This window comes from Dermochelys coriacea, chromosome 3, assembly GCF_009764565.3.
Source record: "Dermochelys coriacea isolate rDerCor1 chromosome 3, rDerCor1.pri.v4, whole genome shotgun sequence".
Taxonomy (NCBI): domain Eukaryota; kingdom Metazoa; phylum Chordata; order Testudines; family Dermochelyidae; genus Dermochelys; species Dermochelys coriacea.
The window spans coordinates 180232556-180256507 of record NC_050070.1 but is presented as its reverse complement, the minus strand read 5'-3'; the positions used below and the strand labels follow the sequence as shown (position 1 = coordinate 180256507).

Here is a 23952-nt window from a genome sequence, read left to right as displayed (position 1 = left end):
ATTGGACAAAGGGGAAGGAAGACACATAATAAGTTCTTCAGGAATTTGCCTGGACTGCCTGAAACTTTATCAATACCAAACTAACAACAAGAGATGCTCAAAGGTTAGAAGTCCTGGCAAACTCACTATAGAGATGGGAACTGCCTCCACCTCTTTCCCTTTGACTTGACCCTGAATTTGGGAACCCATGGTCCTGTCCTGGTGCATCATCACAGAGCAACAGAAGGGTCACAAGGACCAATTGCTGATGCTACTAACATGTAGGCCTCCGCTCCCACATACAGAAACCTCAGATCCTTGTGTGCCTAGCAAAACTTTTATCAGCCTCTAATGATTGGCTCTTTTGGAATTCACAGAAGGAACAGTTCCTCACATGTTCACAAATCACACCAAATACATACCCAATCCTCCTATGCTAATTGGTCCTTTAACTGACTCAGTTGCAGGGACTATAAAACCTGCCCATGCAATCCATCTAGAAGTTATGTTGGGGCAACTTAGCCTTGGTCTACACTAGGGAGTTACGTCGAATTTAGCCATGTTAGGTCAATTTTAAAATGAATGCGTCTACACAACCAACCCCGTTCCGTCGACCTAAAGGGCTCTTAAAATCTACTTCTGTACTCCCCCCTGGCGAGGGGAGTAGCGCTAAAATCAACCTTGCTGGGTTGAATTTGGGATAGTGTGGATGCAATTTGATGGTACTGGCCTCCGGGAGCACTCTGGGAGCTATCCCAGAGTGCTCCAATGTGACTGCTCTGGACAGCACTTTGAACTCAGATGCACTAGCCAGCTACCCAGGAAAAGCCCCAGGAAATTTTGAATTTCATTTCCTGTTTGGTCAGCATGGCGAGCTCAGCAGCACAGGTGACCACGCAGTCCCCCCAGAATCACAAATGAGCTGCAGCATGGACCAAAAGGGGGACACTGGATCTGATCACTGTATGGGGAGAAGAATCTGTGCAGGCTGAACTCCGATCAAAAAGAAGAAATGCAAATATATATGCCAAAATCGCACAGGGCATGGTGGAGAGAGGCTACAACACGGACACACAGCAGTGCCACATGAAAGTTAAGGAGCTCAGGCAAGCCTACCAAAAGACAAAGGAGGCATATGGTCGCTCCAGGTCAGAGCCCCATAAATGTCGCTTCTATGATCAGCTGCATTGCATTCTAGAGGGGGACTCTACCACTAGAATGGACACCTGCAAGGGGGTGTGTCTCACACAACAAGGAGGAGAATTTTGTGGATGAGGAAGAGGAAGAGGAGAATGCGCAGCAGGCACGTGGTGAATCTGTTCTCCCCGGCAGCCAGGACCTTTTCATCACCCTGGAGCCAATACCCTCCGAAGGTGAGATCCCTGGCTCTGAAGCCGGAGTAGGCAGCTCTGGTGAGTTCACATTTGTAATTACAGTACAGGGTTTAAAAGCAATAGTGTTAAATGTTTGATTTTCCCTGAAGTCTTGGGATGCATTCGCGGCCAGTACAGCTACTGGAAAAGTCTGTTAACGTGTCTGGGGATGGAGCGGGATTCCCCAGGGACATGTCCATGAAGCTCTCCTGGAGGCACTCTGAAAGCCTTTGCAGAAGGTTTCTGGGGAGGGCTGCCTTATTTCGTTCTCCACAGTAAGACACTTTACCACGCCAAGCCAGTAGCAAGCAGTTTGGAATCACTGCAGCACAAAGCATGGCAGCAAAAGGTCCTGGGTTTTGGTCGCATTCAAGCAACATTCGGTCTATATCTTTCTGTGTTAGCCTCAGGAGAGTGATATCATTCATGGTCACCTGGTTGAAATAGGGGAATTTTTGTAAGGGAACAGTAAAAGGACCCCATTCATGTTTGCGCTTGGCTAAAAGGGATCATCACAGAGAATAGCCATGTGGCGGGGGAAGGGGTGAAGGGATCATCCCAGAGAATAGCCATGCGGTGGGGTGGGGGGAGGTGTCTGCTGCACATCCACCCAAAAACCACAGCCCCTCCTTTTAAATGAGAAATCCAACCGGCATTGCTTGCTATGGGAAAGGAGGGCACTGCAGTTTGAAACTATTCCCACATGTTATGAAGGCATAAGAAGCCAACCCCGCATACCAAAAGGCTTACCATAGCTGCCTAGAAACCGAATTCTGTTGCCCAGCCGTGTGTGATGTGTCATCATACCGGCAGGTGCTCAATATAAAAGGCAAAATGCAACCTTGTACCTAAAGCACATGTGCTGTCTGCTGTGAATTGCTCGATTCACTGTGAAAGAGTCTCCCTTTTGTTCTCAGAAATGTATCATCTTAAATTTTACTCTCCCTTTTTATCCCCACACAGGTGCAAATGTTTCTATGCTCCCCCTATCATCTCCATCCCTGAGGTTATCGCAGATTAGAAGGCGAAAAAATGCACTCGCAATGACATGTTTTCCAAGCTCATGCTGTCCTCCAGCACTAATAGGGCACAGCTGAATGCATGGAAGCATTCAGTGGCAGAGGCCAGGAAAGCATTAAGTGACCGCGTTAAGCAGAGGCAGGAGGAGATGCTGAGGGTAATGGGGGAGCAAACGGACATGATGAGGCATCTGGTGGAGCTGCAGGAAAGTCAACAAGAGCACAGACCCCCTGCTGCATCCATTGTACAACCGCCTGCCCTCCTCCCCAAGTTACATAACCTCCTCACCCAGACGTCCAAGAACGCGGGGCGGGAGGCTCCAGGCACCCAGCCACTCCACTCCAGAGGATGGCCCAAGCAACAGAAGGCTGTAATTCAAACAGTTTTGATTTGTATGTGGCTACAATAAGAAATGTGGCCTTGTCCTTCCCTCCTCCCGCACCGCACCCCACCCCACCGGGGCTACCTTCTCAGTTATCTCACTTTTTTTTAATTAATAAAGAAAGAATGCATGGTTTCAAAACAATAATTACTTTATTTCCTTTGCCAGCTGTGATTGAAGTGGGGAGGGTGGTTAGCTTACAGGAAATTAAAATCAACAAAGGGGGTGGGTTTGCAGCAAGGAGAAACACACACAACTGTCTCACCGTAGCCTGCCCAGTCATGAAACTGGTTTTCAAAGCCTCTCTGATGCGCAGTGCACCTAGCTGTGCTCTTCTAATCGGCCTGGTATCTGGCTGCTCAAAATCGGCCACCTGGCAATTTGCCTCAACCTCCCACCCTGCCATAAACGTCTCCCCTCTACTCTCACAAATATTATGGAGCACACAGCAAGCAACAATAACAATGGGAATGTTGGTTGTACTGTGGTCTAACCTAGTCAGAAAACAGCACCAACGAGCTTTTAAATGTTCAAAGGCACATTCTACCACCATTCTGCACTTGCTCAGTCTATAGTTGAACTGTTCCTTACTACTGTCCAGGCTGCCTGTGTACGGCTTCATGAGCCATGGGAGCAAGGGGTAGGCTGGGTCCCCAAGGATAACTATTGGCATTTCAACATCCCCAATGGTAATTTTCTGGTCTGGGAAGTAAGTCCCTTCCTGCAGCTGCTCGAACTGCCAGAGTTCCTAAAGATGCGAGTGTCATGCACCTTTCCCAGCCATCCCACGGTGATGTCGGTGAAACGTCCCTTGTGATCCACCAATGCTTGCAGCACCATTGAGAAGTACCCCTTGCAGTTTACATACTAGTTGGCAAGGTGGTCCAGTGCCAAGATAGGGATATGCGTCCCGTCTATCGCCCCACCACAGTTAGGGAACCCCACTGCAGCAAAGGCATCCAGTATGACCTGCACATTTCCCGGAGTCTCTACCCTTGATAACAGAACATCAGTGATTGCACTGGCTACTTGGATCACAGCAATCACCCCAGTAGATTTGCCCACTCCAAATTGATTCCCAACTAACCGGTAGCAGTCAGGCATTGCAAGCTTCCACAGGGCTATTGCCACTCGCTTCTCAATTGTCAGGGCAGCTCTCATCTTGGTACTCCTGCAGTTCCGGGTGGGGGAAAGCAACTCACAAAGTTCAAGGAAAGTGGGCTTCCGCATGCAAAAGTTTTGCAGCCATTGGGAATCATCCCATACCTGCAACACTATGCAGTCCCACCAGTCTGTGCTTGTTTGCTGGGCCCAGAATCAACGTTCCACTGTATCAACCAGCCCCACTGTCGCCATGATGTCCCAATTGCCACAGCCAGTGCTTTCAGAAACATCTGTGTCCATGTCCTCTTCAGAATCATCCTCGTGCTGGTGTCTCTTAGCCAGGTTCTGCACATACTGCAGGATAATGCGCGAGGTATTTACAATGCTCACAACAGCAGCGGTGAGCTGAGCGGGCTCCATGTTTGCCATGCTATGGCGTGTGCACGGGTAACCCAGGAAAAAAGGCGCAAAACTATTGTCTACCATTGCTTTCACAGAGGGAGGGAGGGAGAGAGAGGAGACTGACGACATGTACCCAAAACCACTTGTGACAATGTTTTTGCCCCATCAGGCATTGGGAGCTTAACCCAGAATTCCAATGGGCAGTGGAGATTGCGGGAACTGTGGGATAGCTACCCACAGTGCACCGCTCCGTGAGTTGATGCTAGCCATGGTATTGAGGATGCACCGCCAACTTAATGCGCACAGTGGGGACATACACAATCGACTGTATAAAATCGATTTCTAAAGATCAACTTCTATAAAATCGACCTAATTTCATCATGTAGACATACTCTTAGTGAAGGAAAAACCTGACTGGAACTCATGAATGGATCAAACCAACGCAAACACAGAAACCAAGAACCCAACACAGATGTACAGCAGTAAACACCATACACAGAACCCAGAGATTAATATACCTTTTCTCTCCCTTGCCTTCCATTATGCAACTGGATATGAATGAGAATTTAACTATTTTATCTGAAAAGCTATAGGTTCGGCTTCCCCTTCTGAAGCTTTGTAAATAAAAAAACAAAGGCTGAAAAATTCTGTGCCCACTCATAAACACTGTTGAAACTTATATTTGTGGGCAGATATTCACTATGGGATTTTCAAAAGCACCTAAAGAAAATTTAATGGAAGTTGTTCCCCTAACTCCCGCATGCGCTTTTGAAAATTCCACCCTCAGTGGAGAAATGAACAATTTTGAAAATGCCTTTGACAATTAATATTAAAATGTATTTGCTCTTTGTATTTATATCTTTTATCCTTCTAACCCAGCACTGAACCAAAGAAGTATTTTAAAAATAACCCTTCAATTGAACTGCAGACATCATAGGTTTTTAATATACGACTGTAGTATACAAATAAACTAAAAAATCCATTGTATACTAAATAGTGGTTGGCTTCTGATAAGTTCAGCCATCTCCAATGTCACAATTGATCATACAATAATGAAACGTATTCCTAAACTGATTTAAATCCCCATATATCTAAAAATGCAGAATGGTATGCTGTACAGTAAAATCTTATGGGAGCAATCTCCTGTCCTGAAAATATCTCTAAATATACTAAGTACAATTCTGCTCCCCTTTATTCAACTGCCACCTTTCTCAGACAACAGATATTTGTCAGTCTCTCAAGTTTAAAAAAAATGATATGTGATCTAAGAAATATAACAAAGCAAAATTAACTAACACACAAAGAGATTTTGATCACATCACAAGAACTAAAGCTTCCACATCTCCAATTACCTTGATGCTGTAACTCCTTAATATGTGTAAAGTCTCCCTTTTCTGAACCCCACAGATACCTGTACTTTATCCAGCACCATATCTCACACATATGGATGTTAAACTGAAAATCTGTCAAAATGTTCAGGTTTTTTCAGTATCAAATAAAAAAGAAAACTGAAGAAAATAAAAATGATTTCTCTGTTTAGTCCACACAAGCAAACAAAGCATGTCTTGGAGAACACTGTTGAGAAAAATTCTTAGTGAGAATACCCCAAAGAGTGCAAAAAGCTAAAAAGATGCATTATATTCCAATTTTAAACTACAGGAAGCAGAATTTTAAATCAATATATCAGAAACATTGTCTCATCTACAATGCCAGGTTTTGATAAATATTGCTGAGAAAATACTATGGTCAGCAAGGTTGTAGTGAGAAGTGCTGTACTGTTTTGCAACAGTTTATCTTAATATTTGTAGAAAATCTATGATTTCTGTGGTGTAGGTACCAGTCATTGCAAATTTCATATATGTGCCATTTACTGTGCTCGGGTTTTATCCATATACGTAATAAGCACATAAAAATATTCACTACAGAATTCTAGGCACACTCAAGTTTTTGCATAGAGCAAACATCTAATGTGCAGTAGAGGTTACACATACTGACAAATACATATTTTTCTGAAGAAAACATCTACTTTATTTATCATTGTCAAAATGAATTGATTTTTTTTTCTTCAAAAGAACACACCTTAATGAAAGCTATTTTAATCCACTGCAGTATTTTTCTGGTCCTTTGGTTACACTGACATCTGGTGGCACTTAAAGAAAATTCTCAAAACTACAGGTTATTATAAGTTTAGTTATTATTTTATTCAGCTATTTCATGTCATTACCTCAGGTATCTTAATATGAATAGTCAGCACTTCTATTATAAAGGCCCTCTACTCAAGCTTTCATAATCTGCCAGTAAAATCTGCTCTGAGGTGAACCTTGACATACTACCACTTTGTCTAGGAATAATTTTTCCCCTATGTTTTTCCTATTTTTTAAAACTTTTGGCCACATTTGCATTACCTGGGTACCTCAAGGGCTGATAACAGGATACAGGCTCTGGCCTTTCTTGCCTTGGTCATTTGTTACCAGCTGCTCAGTACTATACATGAAAAATGCAGTACATTTTCTGATGGAAAAATATTCAAAAAAATCAAAGAAATGTAGGGCTGTAAGGGACATCGAGAAGGCATCAAGTCCAGCCCCCTGCACTGTGGCAGGACCAAGTAAACTTAGACAATCCATTTGTCCAACCTGTTTTTAGAAACTTCCAATTATAGGGATTCCATAGCCTACCTTGGAAGCCTATTCCAAGCTTAAATACCTTTAGTTAGAAAGTTTTTCCTAATATCTAACCTAAATCTCCCTCGCTGCAGATTAAGCCCATTACTTCTTGTCCTACCTTCAGTGGACCTGGAGAACAATTGATCCCCATCTTCTTTATAACAGCCACTGACATATTTGAAGACTTATCTGGTCCCTGCTCAGTCTTCCTTTCTTAAGACTCAACATGCCCAGTTTTTTTAACCCTTCCCTCATAGGTCAGGTTTTCTAAACCTTTTATCATTTTTGTTGCTGTCCTCTAGACTCTCTCCAATTTGTCCACATCTTCCTAAAGTGTGGATATCGTACTTGAGCTGAGACATCACCAGTGCCGAGCAGAGCGGGACAATTACTTCCTGGGTCTTACATACAACACTCCTGTGAATGTGAACACCCCAGAATGATATTAGTCTTTTTGCAGCTATATCATATTGCCATCCAATTACAACAGGAACTGGCTAGCATTGTTCTGGTAGCCTCAGCAATGAAGGGGAGAAACCGAATGGGAATGGAGACTGAAGTACTCTTTCAAACATAAATTAGTTCCCCCCATTCTTTACTATTCATTAGCGATCATCTAACAGCAGAGTTTCTGTGGGCATTTGTAAGTGGGAATTTGGGATTTTTTCCTCCCCTTTCTTCTTTACTAAGAATAGGGTCTAGGAAGAGAAGATAATGATGGCTCCCCAAGGAGGAGAGGAGAGGAGAGGAGGGAAAGAAGATGGTTGGATGAAGAAGCTGCTGGATGTTAATCATCCTTCAGGGGATATCTGATGGAAGCTACTTACGTATGAAATGTCATCTGATAGAGCTCATGGCAGAGAAGATTCAAGGATTAGAGATACAGTTAGAGACAACGACGGCATTCAGACGGGGATTTGAAAGTATGATGCAGCAGAGGAGATAGGAAGTGATACAGACTACTCAAGATTTGTGGAAACCTGCCAAACAAAAGGAACTAGAGGGCATTCTGCCAGAAGAGGAGGCTGATCCATGGAAGAATATAACCACAAGCACAAGGCAGAAGAGACCAGATAGTGGTGGTGAAATTAAATTGAGTAACAGGTTTGCTGAACTAAGGAATGAGGAGGAGAAACAGGCAAAAAATGGTGTGGTGAGGAAGAAAGGAATGGAAGCCAGTCCCTGCAAAAAAGAGGAAGAGATTATGAAAATAGACATGGACCAGAGCCTAAGGAAAAATAAGGATGATGTTCAGAAGACTGTGAGAGAGGACGTAAAACAGATTCATACCAACACCAGGAAGAGACAGGTCTATGTGATTGGGGCCTCCATATTCAGAAGAATGGCCTGTCACCAGAATAGATCAAGAGAACATAAGAATGTACTGTCTGCCAGGAGCAAAGATATGAGATGTGGACATAAGGCTACAGAGGATCCCGAAGGAAGTGACGAAAAATCCACTGACTGTGCTACCTGTCAGGACAAAAGATACTTCTAGATTCCCAATGGAATGGATCAAGGATGACTATGCTCAGCTGGGTGAGACACTTAAAGAAATGGAAGCTCAGGTGATTTTACTTCTGGTCCCTAGAGAAGGTGGATGAAGGCATGATGTGATAATGAAGATCAATAGATGGCTCAAAGATGGTGCTATGAGAAAGGTTCATCATATAATAATGTAACGTATTCCTAAACTGATTTAAATCCCCATATATCTAAAAATTCAGAATGGTATGCTGTACAGTATGCTGTACAACCACTGGGAGGCATTTTTGGAAAAAAGACATCTCAACTGATGGGCTCCACTTTGTAACCTGGGATATTAATCTTCTGGATCAAGGCTGGCATGACTGATAAGAAGAGATTCAAATTAGGAGATGAGGGGAGAAGGTTGGGAAAGACTCGTGAAATTGACACACCAGGCTTCAACACACAAGAAGAAGAAAAAATCAGCTAAATGAAGATTAGTTAGGGATAATGGAATATTACAAACCAGAAAACTGGGAGTCGCCTGAGGGAAGCATTTGAAATACTTGTACACAAATGCAAGGAATCTGGGCAACAGAATGGAGAAACCTGAACTCCTGGTACAGGAGGTCAAACCAGAAATTTTAGGGATTACAGAAATATGGTGAAATAGCATTCATGACTGGAATACAGATATTGAAGGGTATGCACTGTTTAGGAGAGATAGGAATAAAAGTAAAGTTAATGGGGTGTACATTAACAAAGCAGTAAACTGTAAAGAAATAAAAAGTGATAGTATGGACAAAACAGAATCACTTTGGGGAAGGACTGTAAAGGAGGTTCTGTTGGGAGAGTGCTACAGAGCCCCAGGATCAGACTCAGATGTGGACAGTGATCTCTTTACTATTCATATTATCAGAGAGTGAAATACTTTTGGGAATTGTGTCATAATGGGAGACTAACTTACTGCATAGAGACTGGAAAATAAATGCTACTAATACTTGTAGTACCCAGTTATTCTTGGGTGTAATAAATGAGTTTCTTCATCAAATTGTCACTGAATCAACAAGAGGTGATGCACTTTTAGACATGGTTTTAGTAAGTAGCAAGGATATGATAGAAGAGCTGATTGTAGAAAATGATCTTGGATCGAGAGACCATGAGTTGACTCAGTTTAAATTAAATGGAAGGATAATCAAAACCAGGTCGTCAAGGATGATTTTTTTATTTCAGAAGGACAAGCTTTGGGAAATTAAAGGAATTAGTTAAAGAAGTCAGCTGGACTGAGGAGCACATGTATTTAAATGAGGAGGAAGCTTTGAACTTCTTCAACTATATAAAAACTGAAATTTGCATCCCAAGAAAGGGGGGAAAGTTTATAGGGAAAGACTCCAGACCCAGCTGGATGAATAATCACCTTGACCAAGAGTAATTAGAGTAAGTAAGAGCCTATAGGAAATGGAAAAAGGGGTTGATCAGCAGAGAAATTTATATTGTGGAAGTTAGAAAATGTAGGAATAAAGTGAGAATTGCTACAAGTCAAGCTGAATTAGGTTTTGCCAAGGAAACTAAAATAAATAATAAAGAGGTTTTTTTAGTTATATAAATAAATAGAGTATAAGGAAGGATGAGGTTGGGCTGCTATGCAGTGTAACAAACAGCTGCAGGTTTAAAACAAACTAAAGGAAATACTTCATCACAAAACGTGCAGTCGACCTGTGAAACTCGTTGCCAGGGAATGTTTTGTGAAGGCCAAAAATCTAATGGCGTTCAACAAAGAATTAGGTAAGTTCAGGGAGGATAGGTCCATCACCAACTATTAGCCAAGATAGTCTGGGATGCAGTCCCACACTCTGGGTGTCCTTAGCCTCTGATTGCCAGAGGCTGGGAGTGGATGACTGTGGATGGATCACGCAGTGATTGTCTGTTCTGTTCATTCCCTCTGGGGCACCTGGCATTAGCCACTCTCAGAAGACAGTGTACTGGGCTAGATGGACCATTGGTCTGATCATTAGTATGGCCATTCTTATGTTCTTGTGTTGATGGGACAAAAGAGATTACACATAATCTAGGTATGGCCCAAAAACTAAATGAACACTTCACCTCAGTTTTCAGTAACAGTGATAATATGGAATATGTGCATGAAGGCAGTATGGAAATTAATGTCTAGATATGGAAACAATCACCCCTGAGGTGGAAGAAAAGCTTAAAGAATTTAATGCGCTCAGATCAGGACTAGGTAACTTCCAACCCAGAATACTGAGGAATTGAGATTGCTAGTCCAGTAGCAAGGATTTTTAATAAATTATCTATTCAAGAGTGGTATATATGTCTGCAGAATAGATTATGCCATACATATATTTTAAAAATGGGGGCAGGGGGGCAATGATAGACCTGTTAGTCTGGCCTCGATAGTATGCAACATTTTAGAGCAAATTGTGAAGGAAAAAATAATTAAATTCATATGATAAAAGGGGATGTAATGCAACATAGATTTACCAAAGTCACGCTAGACTAACCTGATTTCCTTCTTGAGGAAAGAACTGATTTTTTAGATAAGGAAAGTCAGTAGATCTAATATTTTTGGACTTCAGTAAAGCATTTGACACAGTGCATATGGGAAATTATTAATTAAATTAGGGAAGATTGGGATCAGTACAATAATTGTAAGGTGGATAAGGAATTGGCTAAAGGGGAGAAGGCAACAGGTTGTGCTGAAAGGTGAATTATCAGACTGGAGAGATCTTACTAAAGGAGTTCCTCAAGAATCAGTCTTGAGACCAACCTTAAGCAATATTTTTATTAATGACCTTTGCTTAAAAAGCAGGAGTGTGCTAATGAAATTTGCTGATGATACAAATTTGGGAGGCATTGTCAATACAAAGGAGGATCAGAATATTATACAGGAAGACCTGGATGACCTTGAAGACTGGAGTGGCAGAAATGGAATGAAATTCAATAGTACAAAGTCCAAGGTCCTGCACACTTCGGGTCTAATAATAAAAATTTCTGCTACAAGCTGGAAGCAACAGAGGAGAGAGCCATAGGTGGGTGGATCAATCACAGGATGACTGTGAGTCACCAGTGTGAAGTGACTCTTAAAAAGGCAAATGCAATCCTTGGATATATCAGACAAAGCATGTCCAGTAGAGATAAAGGACTGTTAATGCCATTGTCCAAGACCTCATTCAGAGTACTGTGAACAATTCTGTGGTCACCCATGTTCAAAAAAGATTAATTTACATGGGAACAGGTGCAGAGAAAAGCTACTAGGAAAATCAAGGGAATGTAGGGCCTCTCTTATGAGATGAGACTAGAAGAGCTTGTCTTGTTTAGTCTCACAAAAAGAAGGCTGAGAGGGGATATGATTGCTTTCTATAAATACATTAGGGGAAAAATACCAGAGAGGGTGAAGGGTATTTAAGCTAAAAAAGACAACGTTGACGCAAGAACAAATTCAAGCTGGAAATTAGAAGATTTCTAACCATCAGATGGGTGAAGTACTGGAACAGCCTCCCAATTGGAGTTGAGGGGGCAAACAATTTAAATTAGTTTTAACAGAGAGATGGATAAATGTATTAGTGCAATTACTTGTGATGGCGGGGGACAGGGCTCGACAGCCCTGGGATTCCCTTCCGATTTCTATCTAACATTCCTAAAGCTCAGGCTTCAGGGTTTCAACTGGCCACCACCAGCAGGCATCAGGATGGCATTTCCTCCCCGCCTTCCCAATGTATTTGTGGAGGTTTTTTCACTTCCTTCCTTTGAAACATCAGGGATGGCCATGACTGGAGAGGGGACACTGAATCAGGTGGGCAAGGGCTCTGAGGTGGCACCAAGCATTCTCTCTCTCTCAGAGGCTTGGCTAAATGATTCTTGCTCACATCACCAAGGTCTAACTGATCGTCATACGTAAGGTAAGGAAGGAATTCCTCCAGGTCAGATTGGCAGTGACCTTGGGGTTTTTTTGTCTTCCTATTTTTATGCAAATAATGACTTATTTATGCTGTTCTATATACTATACACTGAAAGGTAAGTACAATATTTATATTCCAATCCATTTATTTTATAATTTTATGCTAAAAAATGAGAAAGTAAGCAATCTTTCAGTAATAGCATGCTGTGACACTTTTATATTTTTAAGTCTGATTTTATAAGCAAGTAGTTTTTAAGTGAGGTGAAACTTGGGGGTATGCAAAACAAATCCGACTCCTGAAAGAGGTACAGTAGTCTGGAAAAGTTGAGAGCCATTGCTCTGCAATATGTGAGTGTAGATCAGGTGAGTTGGGTATATCTCCTTTAATCATTTCTCTGGCATTGCAGGGGCCTGGTGCACCTTGGTACCTCCTATTTTCTCCCTGTAGCACATAATAGTGTAGTTTTCTGTAGATCTCATTTATTTTGGTCTCATGTCCGTTGTTGAGTTTACTGTGCAGATGCTGGCTGGGGCAGTGGTGGCCTGTGATATATAGAAGGTCAGACTAGATGATCTAGTAATCTCTTCTGGCTTTAAATTCTATGACTCTATGAGTACATAAACAGAGGAATTTCAGTGTCCAATGCAACAGAGATGGCAACTCTCTAGCACATTATATACATAAACAAGTAAAAACTCAAAAGTTGTTCAGATGCATGTGTGCACTGGAATTATTTTGAAAGCATAATCTTGAAAAAGGAAAGTTTTAAAGAAAATAACTCTATAACATGGAATAAAAAAATGTGTGTGTTTTGAAGAGAAGAGAGATCTATTTTTAGTTCACAAGTGTTTTCATTAACATGCACAGTGAGTTTATTTAAGGAACATTGCATAAGGATTTTTGTGTGTCATTTTCATTGCCTGAGCCTCCACTATTTGGTGTGAGCCACATGAATTAATACTTATGCTCATATAGAGCCCCACTGATTTTAATGGGACTTTTGGCAGACATAAGGGTTCAGGAAAGGCTCTTTCCTAAATCAGTTCTATTTTATGATACAAATTTGCTTTTTCATATGTGGTACATATCATGTTTATTTACCAGTCCCTCCATTTTTGTGACAAATTAACTCAACAGGATATGCTTTGTGGTATCATAAAAGAATGCCTTTGAATGCTCATCAGTCTGATAGTAAACATATTGTGAATGACCAATAGAGTTTCTCTGTTGATTTAATTCTCCTTGGAATGTTAACGCACAAACTCCCCACATTTGGGCAGTCCCAGAATGAGTGCCTACAACTCCATGTCTCCAACAAATGGCTGTTCCATAGCTTTAATTTGTAATCTTGCAGTGGTCCAAAATAATCGGAGAGAGATTTTGAACTACATCCAAATCTAACCTTTTTTATTTTTTAATCTAGTCACTATGAAACCTCCAGCCTATCCTTTGGTCCAATTTAACATGCCTAGTCATTTATACTATTTTCATCATAGTATCAGAAGGCCTCAAAGATTTTTCCCCCCAATTTTTTTAAGTGAATAAGTGACTTACTTGTAAAAAAAAAAAAAAAAAAAAAAAAAAAAAAGAAAGAAATAGGCTTATAAATAGTCAATGCCTGGTGTACCCTGCATTTTGTCTTTTTAAAAAGGAAGCATTGAGAGGTGCCTGTTTCCATTAAGAAATTTACTCAGGACTTTCACATTATGTGCCCTAACAGCAGGTACTTCCTGGACCGAGTTTTCCTTAAGATCCCTTAAGCTCACAGTATTTTTCAAAACAGACCCCCTTCCCCTAGATATTTTGATTCCATTTTGCTTCATTAGGAAATTTTGCACACGTAGGTATAGTCAGACTAACATAATTAACAACTATGACTCCTACTGGGTTAAATACCTATTTTAAAAGCAAACTGATTATGATTAAGGTATACTCTGTTGGATAAATGCTCAACTACCTTTGTTTGAGTGGGTAAAGAGTATGCACAATGATACAGATATTTAATCAGGTCAGTAAAGTTCCTTTAAAAAGTCTAGATATAGATATAAATTTAATCTTTAACACATTTATCCCAAGTATGCAGACAATTTCACACAAAATTATGTTTAAACAACAGTTTGGTGACCTTAGCCGCCCTTGTTTGAACAACGCAAAGTTAAGGCAGATGCTTTTACATGTCGGTATGAGACCAAAAGAACAGCCATACTGGGTCAGACCAAAGGTCTATCTAATCCAGTATCCTGTCTTCCAACAGTGGCCAATGCCAGGTGCCCTAGAGGGTATGAACAGAACAGGTAATCATCAATTGATCCATTTCCTGACCAAGTATGAAGTTACTTAAACATATTATATAACTTTATATTTTCCTGAGTTCAATACAAGTACTCGCTTGCCAGACAATATTGTGTTTATTAAGTTCTAGTTTATTAAGATGTTATTGTAATCACTTCTCCATTTGCATGTATTCCTAAGAAATGCCTCAGAATACTAAATTATTTTTCTAATTAGTATGATAATAATATAGCCAAACGTACACAGGTTGTAACAGGGATGAAAAGCCTCAGCTTTCTGACAAGTTTAAAAACCTGGTTCCAGAATCAGCTAAGAGGCAATAAGGCTTTTAACTTATCCAACTCTAATAACCGGCCATAAAACAACAAATTAGACTTTAGAGGTCCTATTCTGGCAAATCTCCTGTAATTCAAGTTACACCCATTTTATCAGAGAAGAGTATTTGAGCATAGCGATAATTGATGCTGACTCACAAGTGATGAACAAACTTAACTCTTATTAAATTAATGTATGCACAACAAACCTGAAAAATATTCATCCTCCAAATCCAGTGAGAATTTACAATTTAGTGCACTGGCAATTTTTTACCCCAGAAGACCACTAAAACACTCTACAGGCTTACAAAGTCAAAAATAATCTTTAATATTTCAAAACACAGGAGCAAACCAAAGGAGTACTTGTGGCATCTAAGAGACTAACAAATTTATTTGAGCATGAGCTTCCGTGAGCTACAGCTCACTTCATCAGATGCATTCATCGGATGTAGCTCATGAAAGCTCATGCTCAAATAAATTTGTTAGTCTCTAAGGTGCCACAAGTACTCCTTTTCTTTTTGCGAATACAGACTGACACAGCTGCTACTCTGAAAGGAGCAAACCAATCATTTAACAAGAGTAAATGTTTATTTTTTCTGTGGTACTGACACTGCACATTGTTTACTAAAACCATAACCATCCACCAGTAAGTGCCAATTGAAAAAGAAAAAAAAATTTACTCCCTTCAATATGTGAACAGTTTGATTCTCTTACAAATGCAGAGAGAATTTATATGTATAACTACTTTCAAGAGATAATGAAATTTCCCTACAAGTGTGCATCATTTGAAGAATGGAACTCACAATTAACACAAGCAAAATAAAGAAACCAATGACATACAGAAAAGCAAAACAATAAAAGATGTCAGGAAAAAATGAAGTGTGAATAGATTATCGCTACTTGCAAATGTCAGATCTTCCACAATTTTCAATATTGATGAAAGTAGGCAAAAAAGAATCTCTGATTCAGTGGAAAACATATCCCAGACTGATTGAGGAATATAAATGAAACAAATATCTTCACGAAAAATAATTACAGTAATTCCTCACTTAACGGTGTAGTTATGTTCCTGAAAAATGCGACTTTAAGCGAAACGATGTTAAGCGAATCCAATTTCCCCATAAGAATTAATGTAAATGGGGGGGTTAGATTTCAAGGAAATTTTTTTTTTGCCAGACAGAAGACTATATATGTATATATAATATATACACATACACACACAGAGTCAGTATAAGTTTTAAACAAACAATTTAATACTGTACACAGCAATGATGATTGTGAAGCTTGGTTGAGGTGGTGGAGTCAGAGGGTGGGATATTTCCCAGGGAATGCCTTACTGCTAAATGATGAACTAGCAATTGGCTGAGCCCTCAAGGTTTAACTCGTTGTTAATGTAGCCTCACACTCTACAAGGCAGCAGGAATGGAGGGAGGGAAAATAGCATGGCAGACAGAGACAAAGACACACACCCTGTGTGTGAGAGAGAGAGATGTGCATTTTCCCTTTAAGTACGCTGACGCCACTCGTAAGTACACTACCTTGTTAAGTTAATCAGCAAAGCTGAGACCCCAGCCGCTGCTGCCAGGAAGCTCCCTCCGTCCTAAGCCCTGTCATGTGTCGCCCCCTGCTCTATGGAGATGGGGTAACTGTGGTGCAGGAGCAGGGGGAAGGGGGACACCCTGACATTAGCCCCCCTCTCCTTCCCCTTCCCCCCCGTCCCCCAGCAAGCAGGAGGCTCCGGAGAGCAGCTCCAAGGCAGAGGGCAGGAGCAGCACATGGCAGTGGGGGGAGGAACAGCTGAACTCCTGGCAATTGATAGCCTGCTGGGCGGCTGCTGCACAGGGAACTTAGGGGAGCGGGGAGCTGATAGGGGGGCTGCCGGTCCACCCTGGTTCCAAGCCCCCACCAGCGAGCTGCAACGGGATGCTCTTCCTGAAAGCAGTGGACAAAGCAGGCGGCTGCCAAATGACGTTATAAGGGAGCATTGCGCAACTTTAAATGAGCATCTTCCCTAATTGATCAGCAATGTAACAACAAAACAATGTTAACTGGGATGACTTTAAGTGAGGAGTTACTGTAGTAACAGTTGCTCAAGTTCATATTCCACCAACACAAACATAAAAAGCCAGGAAATCCCGCATTAATGGTCTGATCCTGTTCCCAACTTCAGTGGTGCAGGATCGAGCCCTGAGACTTCATCTATCCCTTGTAATTTATAGTCATGATTTCACCTTCTCCATGTTGCCACACCCACATCATAGCGTTAGTGCCTCCATCCTCCACTTCCACACAAAACATTCAACTTTTAACTGCGACAATGCTGAATGGTTTAAAATGGATGATTTACAATTGTTCAGAATGTTGAACTGGCGTTTGTGGAAGCAGCTGGTTAGTGTGTAGGACAATGGAGTTTTTTTTTAATTGAGAACTATATTTAAGTGTTGTGTTACAGTATGGTAAATGGAAAGAACTGTTTTAAGTGGAAATAGTCTGTAATAGTGTTTATCATTTTGGGAAGTTTCCATTTGTAATATTTCTAATTGTTTTATTTAGCTAATGCAAGTGAAGAAGTATGGAATGCTATGTTTTTTCAATAGCTGATGTTTGTGGTCAGAGTTAAGGTTGCATGTTACATGTGGAGACAGAAGAGGCATGTGAGTTGTGAATGTGAGTAATAACGTAATCCAAAAAGGGTGAAATCATGGTTGCAGATTGCAAGGAATGGCTGAAGACCCCTTCCTTAGGGATGGACTTTTTCCTAAATTTAGAAATAGCAAGATTATCAAATCTTCTGTGTTTTTCTGCAGGACTCTGTGGCAGACTGGAATAGGAACAGCTCTCAACTGAAGAAGTGAATTTGCAGAACCTTTCACAAAGAGAAATATTTCCTCCCAATTACTTATCAGGCATTTGAGTCAGGTAGTTTCAGAATAAAATAAAATAAAATAAAATATGTTTTTAAAAGGGCTGACTAAAAATCCATTCCCCTGTCAGTTGCTCAAGTTTTGCTCTCCTACTCCTATGAGCTCATAAGTTTTACTAGTCCTCTAGTCATCTGGCTTTGTGTATAGTATGGATTTTTTTTAGCAAAAATGTCCTGATATTGCTAACACCACAACTAATTTTGACAGTAGGAGCACTATCATAGACAAGGCTCCCGCAACCACTGATTCTTTAATACCATGTTGTTCAACTCAGCTTATGAAAGGTCTAATCAATAGGTTGCTTAAAAATGCTGGCAGCTGTACGGATTTTGGCTTGGAGTTGCACTGAAGTTAGCAATTTAAAGACAGGAAATTTTTGCCAACAACCCCAGCATAATCCAGAAATATCAGTATGCTAATAGTATAAACAAACATGCACACGTCTTCTAGGACTAAGAGTGGACAAACCTGAATTTCTAATGTAAGAGTAGGCAGGAATAAAACAAAGAAGACTTACATTTAAAAGTCATACAACTTCCAATCCTTGTTTATATTTCAAAGAAACAAAAAGAGATAAAATAAAAAGTTTTCCACTTTGTGGGTTTCCTTTAAAAAAATTGTTTGAAACAGATGCATTGAGATAGAAAAAGAGAAAAATTAAAGAAGTTTTCAGCAACGTTTGCATCTCAGAACCAAAGGCCCGCCACTATACAGGCCACAAAAAAATATGAAACTTGCAGGACAATGAAAGAATTGTGGGGTAATACCATGACTTTTTTGTACATATCCAGCATTGTCTGATTTTAAAAAAATATATACATCACCTAGGAATAGTGGAGTAGTTTCTTCATAAGTAACGTCATTAGTCTCAGCTCCTGCGTCCAAGAGAACACTGACGCTTTCCAAACATCCATGATTTGCAGAAAGATGTAATGCACACGTACCCTCAAATGTCTTTGATTTTATGTAGTTATCAGATGGAGCTAAGAATAAGGAGAATTAAAAAAGATTTTTCTAACATGAAATTCTAAAAAGGATAGTCACTTACCTTACAGGATTCCTGTGCCTTGACCCCCACCCAAGGGCACAAAGGGTGAAGCAGACTAACCATCCCTTAGTTCCTTCACCAAAACACAATCCAGACACAATCCAGATGGTATATGACTCCGTGGTAGCAGAGAACAAGGGTAGGTTGTACAATCCATGTAGAATCAATGCAGACAGTACCTCTCTAGAACCACAGTTAATGTAAGGTAAGTAACTGTTTCTTCTCTGAGTGATTGTCCACATGGATTTGACTTCTGATGACTAGCAAGACCTCATAGTCAGGAGGTTGGTATTAGAAGTCCTATTTAAACAATGACTGCAGGACAGCTTGGCCAAGGCAAGCATCAGATTTTTGAGGTTTCAATTAAGGAATAGTGTTGGCTGAAAATGTAAACTGCATCCCACATAGCTGCCCTGAAAATATAAGAAAGAGGGTTCCTTTCCAAAGAAGCTGCAGAAGCTGCCTGAGCCCTGGTGGAATTGATTCTAACTAGCATGGGTGGATCTAAACTACCTATCCCTCAGCATGATTTAATACAGACTAGGACAGGGGGTCTCAGCCTTTTTTGAATCAGCCCTCCCTCCCCCCAGCTTTATTTTTTTAAAACATGGGAGTCTTCCATCACCCTCATTTATAAAGTGGGATGTTCCAATGTAATCTAGGTCGAACTGGGGCCATTAATACATTGATCTCAGTAAAGGAATCAGTCCTTTGATTCTGCTGTCTAACCATGCACAGGCTAGGAAACCTGTTAAAAGCACATACATCTAAATATCTGCATTGTTTCTGGGCAGTAATTCTCAGTTTCAGCACCAGAGTGCGGGTGAGCACTGCGACCTTCTGTGTCAAGTCACAATGCCATCAGATGGAGGGACAGCCAGGCCGAATTTGGGTGAGTGGCATTGCAACCCAGGAGGTTAGTGGGAAAGCTCACTGCGTCCCTCTAGAAAGTCTGACACAAACACTGACGTACTCATCTAGACCAATGTTTCTCAATGACCGGTCTGTGGACCGGCGCCAGTCCCTAAGAACCCTCTGACCAGCAATCTAGTCACTGGTATCAAAAAGGTTGAGAAACACTGATCTAGACAATTTTGGATAGCTATTGTCTGTCTATTCACCCTATCTATGGCCTGCATTGTGCAGGAGGTCACACTAGATGATCAGAATGGTCCCGTCTGACCTTAGTATCTATGAAAAATCTGCAAATGCTACAAACAGCCTGGCAAATTCCTGAAGGGTCTTTTCTGTTGAAGTAATATAAGAGAGTACTAACCACATTAAGGGGTGCAGTTTGGCTTCCCCTTGGTTTGAGTGAGGCTTGGGAAAGACAAGCAGCAGGTGAATCACATAATTTAAATGACAATCTGAGACAACTTTTGGTAAGAATTTAGGGTGAGTCACTGTCTTTATGTAACAATGTAAGGAATGCTACCCATGAGGGCCTGAATTTCCTGTATATGTATAACAACTAAAAAGGCAGTTTTAATAGATAAATGGTACGAAAAGCAAGCTGCTCAGGGGTCAAAAGGGGTCCCCATTAAACCAACTAAAATTATACTGAGGTTCCAGGAAGGAGGGAGCTCCCAGACTGGAGGAAACATGAGTGAGGTCCTTGAAGAATCTAGCAACAGTAGGGTGGGAAATAGTAGTGTGTGACCCTGAATGAGAGGATGATGAGCTGATTTTGCTATTAATTGTACCCTTATGCAGCTGATGGATAGCCCTGAATGCTTTAGGGATAGCAGATAGTCCTGAACCATAGGAATCAAGGCTCCTAAGGGAGTCAAGTGGAGTTCTGCTGCCCAAATAGGGAACACCTCTTCCATTTAGTTCATAGGTCAGCCTAGCAAGTCTTTTCTGCTATGCACAAAATACAATGGTATTTACCATTTTTACCAAAAATTTCCCAGGTTTTACAAAAGTTATTAGGTTTTTACCAGTTTTCACACTAATTTTGAACCACACAAGTATATGAGAACACTGATTATGTTAAAAAAAAACCCAATATATTATACTAGGTAGATGTGTTTATGTTACTAATAAATTAGTCTAAATGTAAATGTGAAACTATTAAAGTAAGGCAATGTAGCAGAAGGTACACATGCACATGTGTGTATGTGTATTTCTAGGGTGACCAGATAGCAAGTGTGAAAAATCAGGATGGGGAGGCAATGGGGGGGGGAGGGGGTAATAGATTGCCTATACAAGACAAAGCCCCCAGTACTGGGACAGTCCCAATAATATCGTTACATCTGGTCACCCTATGGATGTCAGTGCTTGAGTCTTAAAAAAAAAAAAAAGGAAGTGCTGAAACTCCCCAGACCCTGCTCCAAAAGCAAAGATGGCAGACAGGTAACCTGGGCAGACCCCAGGGAAATCCCCTGGACCTGACTCCCAATTCTGAAGTTACCGAGCTGTCATCTCTCTTCCCAGAACGGGGAGCTAGGTCAGAAGTACTCTTATACTTTTCTCTGTTTGTTTGGGGGTTTTTTTCTGTCCTCCCATTCCCCCAGTATTAACCCTGATATTTGCATCCAGAAAACTGTTGAAATTAATTTTTACACCCATTTTCACCTGTTCTTTAGTTTTTATAATAAAGATCAATACATTTCCTGAAAATGAGGTCCTTGGCTATGCAGCAATATGTTCTGGACTTCAGCTGAACAGCTTCTTCCGATGGTAGTTAACCAGACAGCATCCACATTATCAAATGCAATGATGCTGGGTTCAGATGTAAGATCTGACCTCTATTCTGGGAGCTCACATCAGGTAGGACAGTTAGTGTTACTGGGGACTGACAGGCTCATTAGGTCAAAATACCAAAGTTGCCTGTAGTGCAAGTTAGGCCTAGTAGCATCATTAATGCTGTACATGTACACCAGAGTCCATGACAGAGGTGGGCAAACTACGGCCCGCAGGACCGTACTGCCCAGCCCTTGAGCTACTGGCCGGGGAGGCTAGTCCCTGGCCCTGCCGTCTCCCTTCCCCTGCAGCCTCAGCTCGCTGTGCCGCCAGTGCTCTGGGTAGCAGGGCTGCGAGCTCCTGCTGGGGGTATAGTGTATTAAATTGCTCCCGTAGGAATGTGCTACTTATGGAGCACCAGGACTGGCAGCCCTAAGTAGTACACTGTATGTAGCACATTCTTAAGGGGAGCAATTTAATACACTACACCCAGGTAGGGAAGGCTGTGCCTCCCCAAACAGTCTGGCCCCTGCCCCCTATTTGCCCCCTCCCACTTCCCGCCCCGACTGTGACCCTCAGAACCCCTGACCCTGACTGCTATGTTCAAAGACTAAGCCAAACCCCCACCTGCTCCTTGTCCCCGAACTAACACCCCCGGAACCTCTGCCCCTAAGCGCCCCCCCAGGACCCCACCTCCTATCCAATCCCCCCTGCTCCTGGTCCCGACTGCCCTGACCCCTACCACACCCCACTCCCTGAGACTCCCACGCTAATCCAACCACCCCTGTTCCCTGTCCCCTGACTGCCCCCCCGGGACTCCCTGCCCCTTATCCAACCTCCCCGCTCCCTTACCGTGCTGCTCAGAGCACCAGAACTGGCAGCTACAAGTAGCACATTCCTACGGGGAGCAATTTAATACCGTTTCGGAACCCTAATGTGGCCCTCAGACCAAAAAGTTTGCCCACCCCTGGTTCATGAGATAAGGAAAGCCTGGGCTCTAAACCCCACTTGAACAGAATGTTTGGCATTTCCTGTTCCATCTGAAGTAAACAGATCTATTCAGGCAACCTTCAATTTGGCATTTCCTAATTTATGAGTCTTGACTTTGCAATCTAAATAACATTCTTTTAACATGATTTTTGTATGTAATATAATAAGATAATTACTACTTCAGCACTGCAAACTCCACTTGGGATCTCAGAATTCGCTCAGCAGTGCTTAACAGTAGAGAAAAAAAAATTTCCAGAAAAGTAAGAATATATATTTCAAAGACACCCACAGAGCATGCCTACCCTTGAGCAGAAAGGTGCCATTTTCATCACATATTTTTTTCTCACCCTAACCACATTTAAATTCACAAAAGAAATCAGAAAGTGAATGAGGTTGGTTTATCTTATGTTACAGTATATTCTAGGGAAAGTAAGCAGGGAAAATAAAAATAACTTGCCTCATCTTGAATCAAGTTTTCCTTACCTGCATTAATTAACAGCTTCAGACATTCACTGGAGTTGTGAAATGCTGCTTCATGGATTGGCATCCACCCTCTGTTATCAGGAACATCAACGCTGTATCCCTGTTTAATTAGCTTCCTCAAATTTTTGACATTTCCTTCTCTAGCTGCAAGTCCAACACTGGAGCATCTGTCTGAATAGGCCTCTGTGAAATCCATCCTTCCACAGCTCACTCTGAGAATAGAGGGCAAAAAAGTTACTATTAGTCCAGCAAGTCTATAATTACAACAGACAACATATTCTTAAAATCCAAGCCAAGATTGTCAGGCCTGCCCAGTTTAATTCATCTAACGGGGACTCCCTTTTTGGGTTAATTTTAGGCAGTATTTATACTATTGCCATCCTGTGAGGTAAAATTTTGCTTTGTGTTTCAGTGACATTTAAAGTCTCTCTTAAAATTGTTTTGAAACTGGTGTATCCTGACACCATCCCTAGATAATACGTACTTTGCACTTATTCTTGAATGAAAGATACCATTTCTCAAACGCTTTACAAATTACTATTTTTGAACGCTCAAGACATACTTCATATTAACAAGTAAAGACACAATCCTTGGGCCAAAAGAATCTACAAACCTTTGGCCTGATCCTGCAACTAGAGGTGCACAGACAGACCATTCTACCCATGTAGCATCTTACAGATTTCAGTCAGGCTCTGCATGAATCTGATTGGAGAATCAAGGCAGACATGAAACAGGTGATACAGGGAAAATAGGTGAGGGTAAGGCAGGATGGTCAAGTGGCTAGGGTGCTAGCCTAAGGCCAGGTCTACACTATCCGCCGGATTGGCAGGTAGCGATCGATCTATCAGGGGTCGATTTATTGCATCTAGTCTAGACGTGATAAATCGATCTCCCAATAAACTGATC

The 23952-nt window shown here is 41.4% G+C and overlaps 1 protein-coding gene across 6 annotated transcripts in view; it reads right to left on the bottom strand.

Moving 5' to 3' along the window:
• The window catches only part of ASB3 (ankyrin repeat and SOCS box containing 3), a 130749-nt gene that overhangs the window by 57982 nt on the left and 48815 nt on the right, over window positions 1-23952 (bottom strand). For all 6 annotated transcript variants that reach the window (XM_043511911.1, XM_043511908.1, XM_043511912.1 and 3 more), the window contains 2 exons: window positions 23047-23258; window positions 18665-18823 (listed from right to left, as the gene is read on the bottom strand). In XM_043511911.1, coding sequence (XP_043367846.1) covers window positions 18665-18823; window positions 23047-23242 — 355 coding nt within the window. In that variant the 5' untranslated portion in view covers window positions 23243-23258. The remainder of the gene's footprint in view (window positions 1-18664; window positions 18824-23046; window positions 23259-23952) is intronic.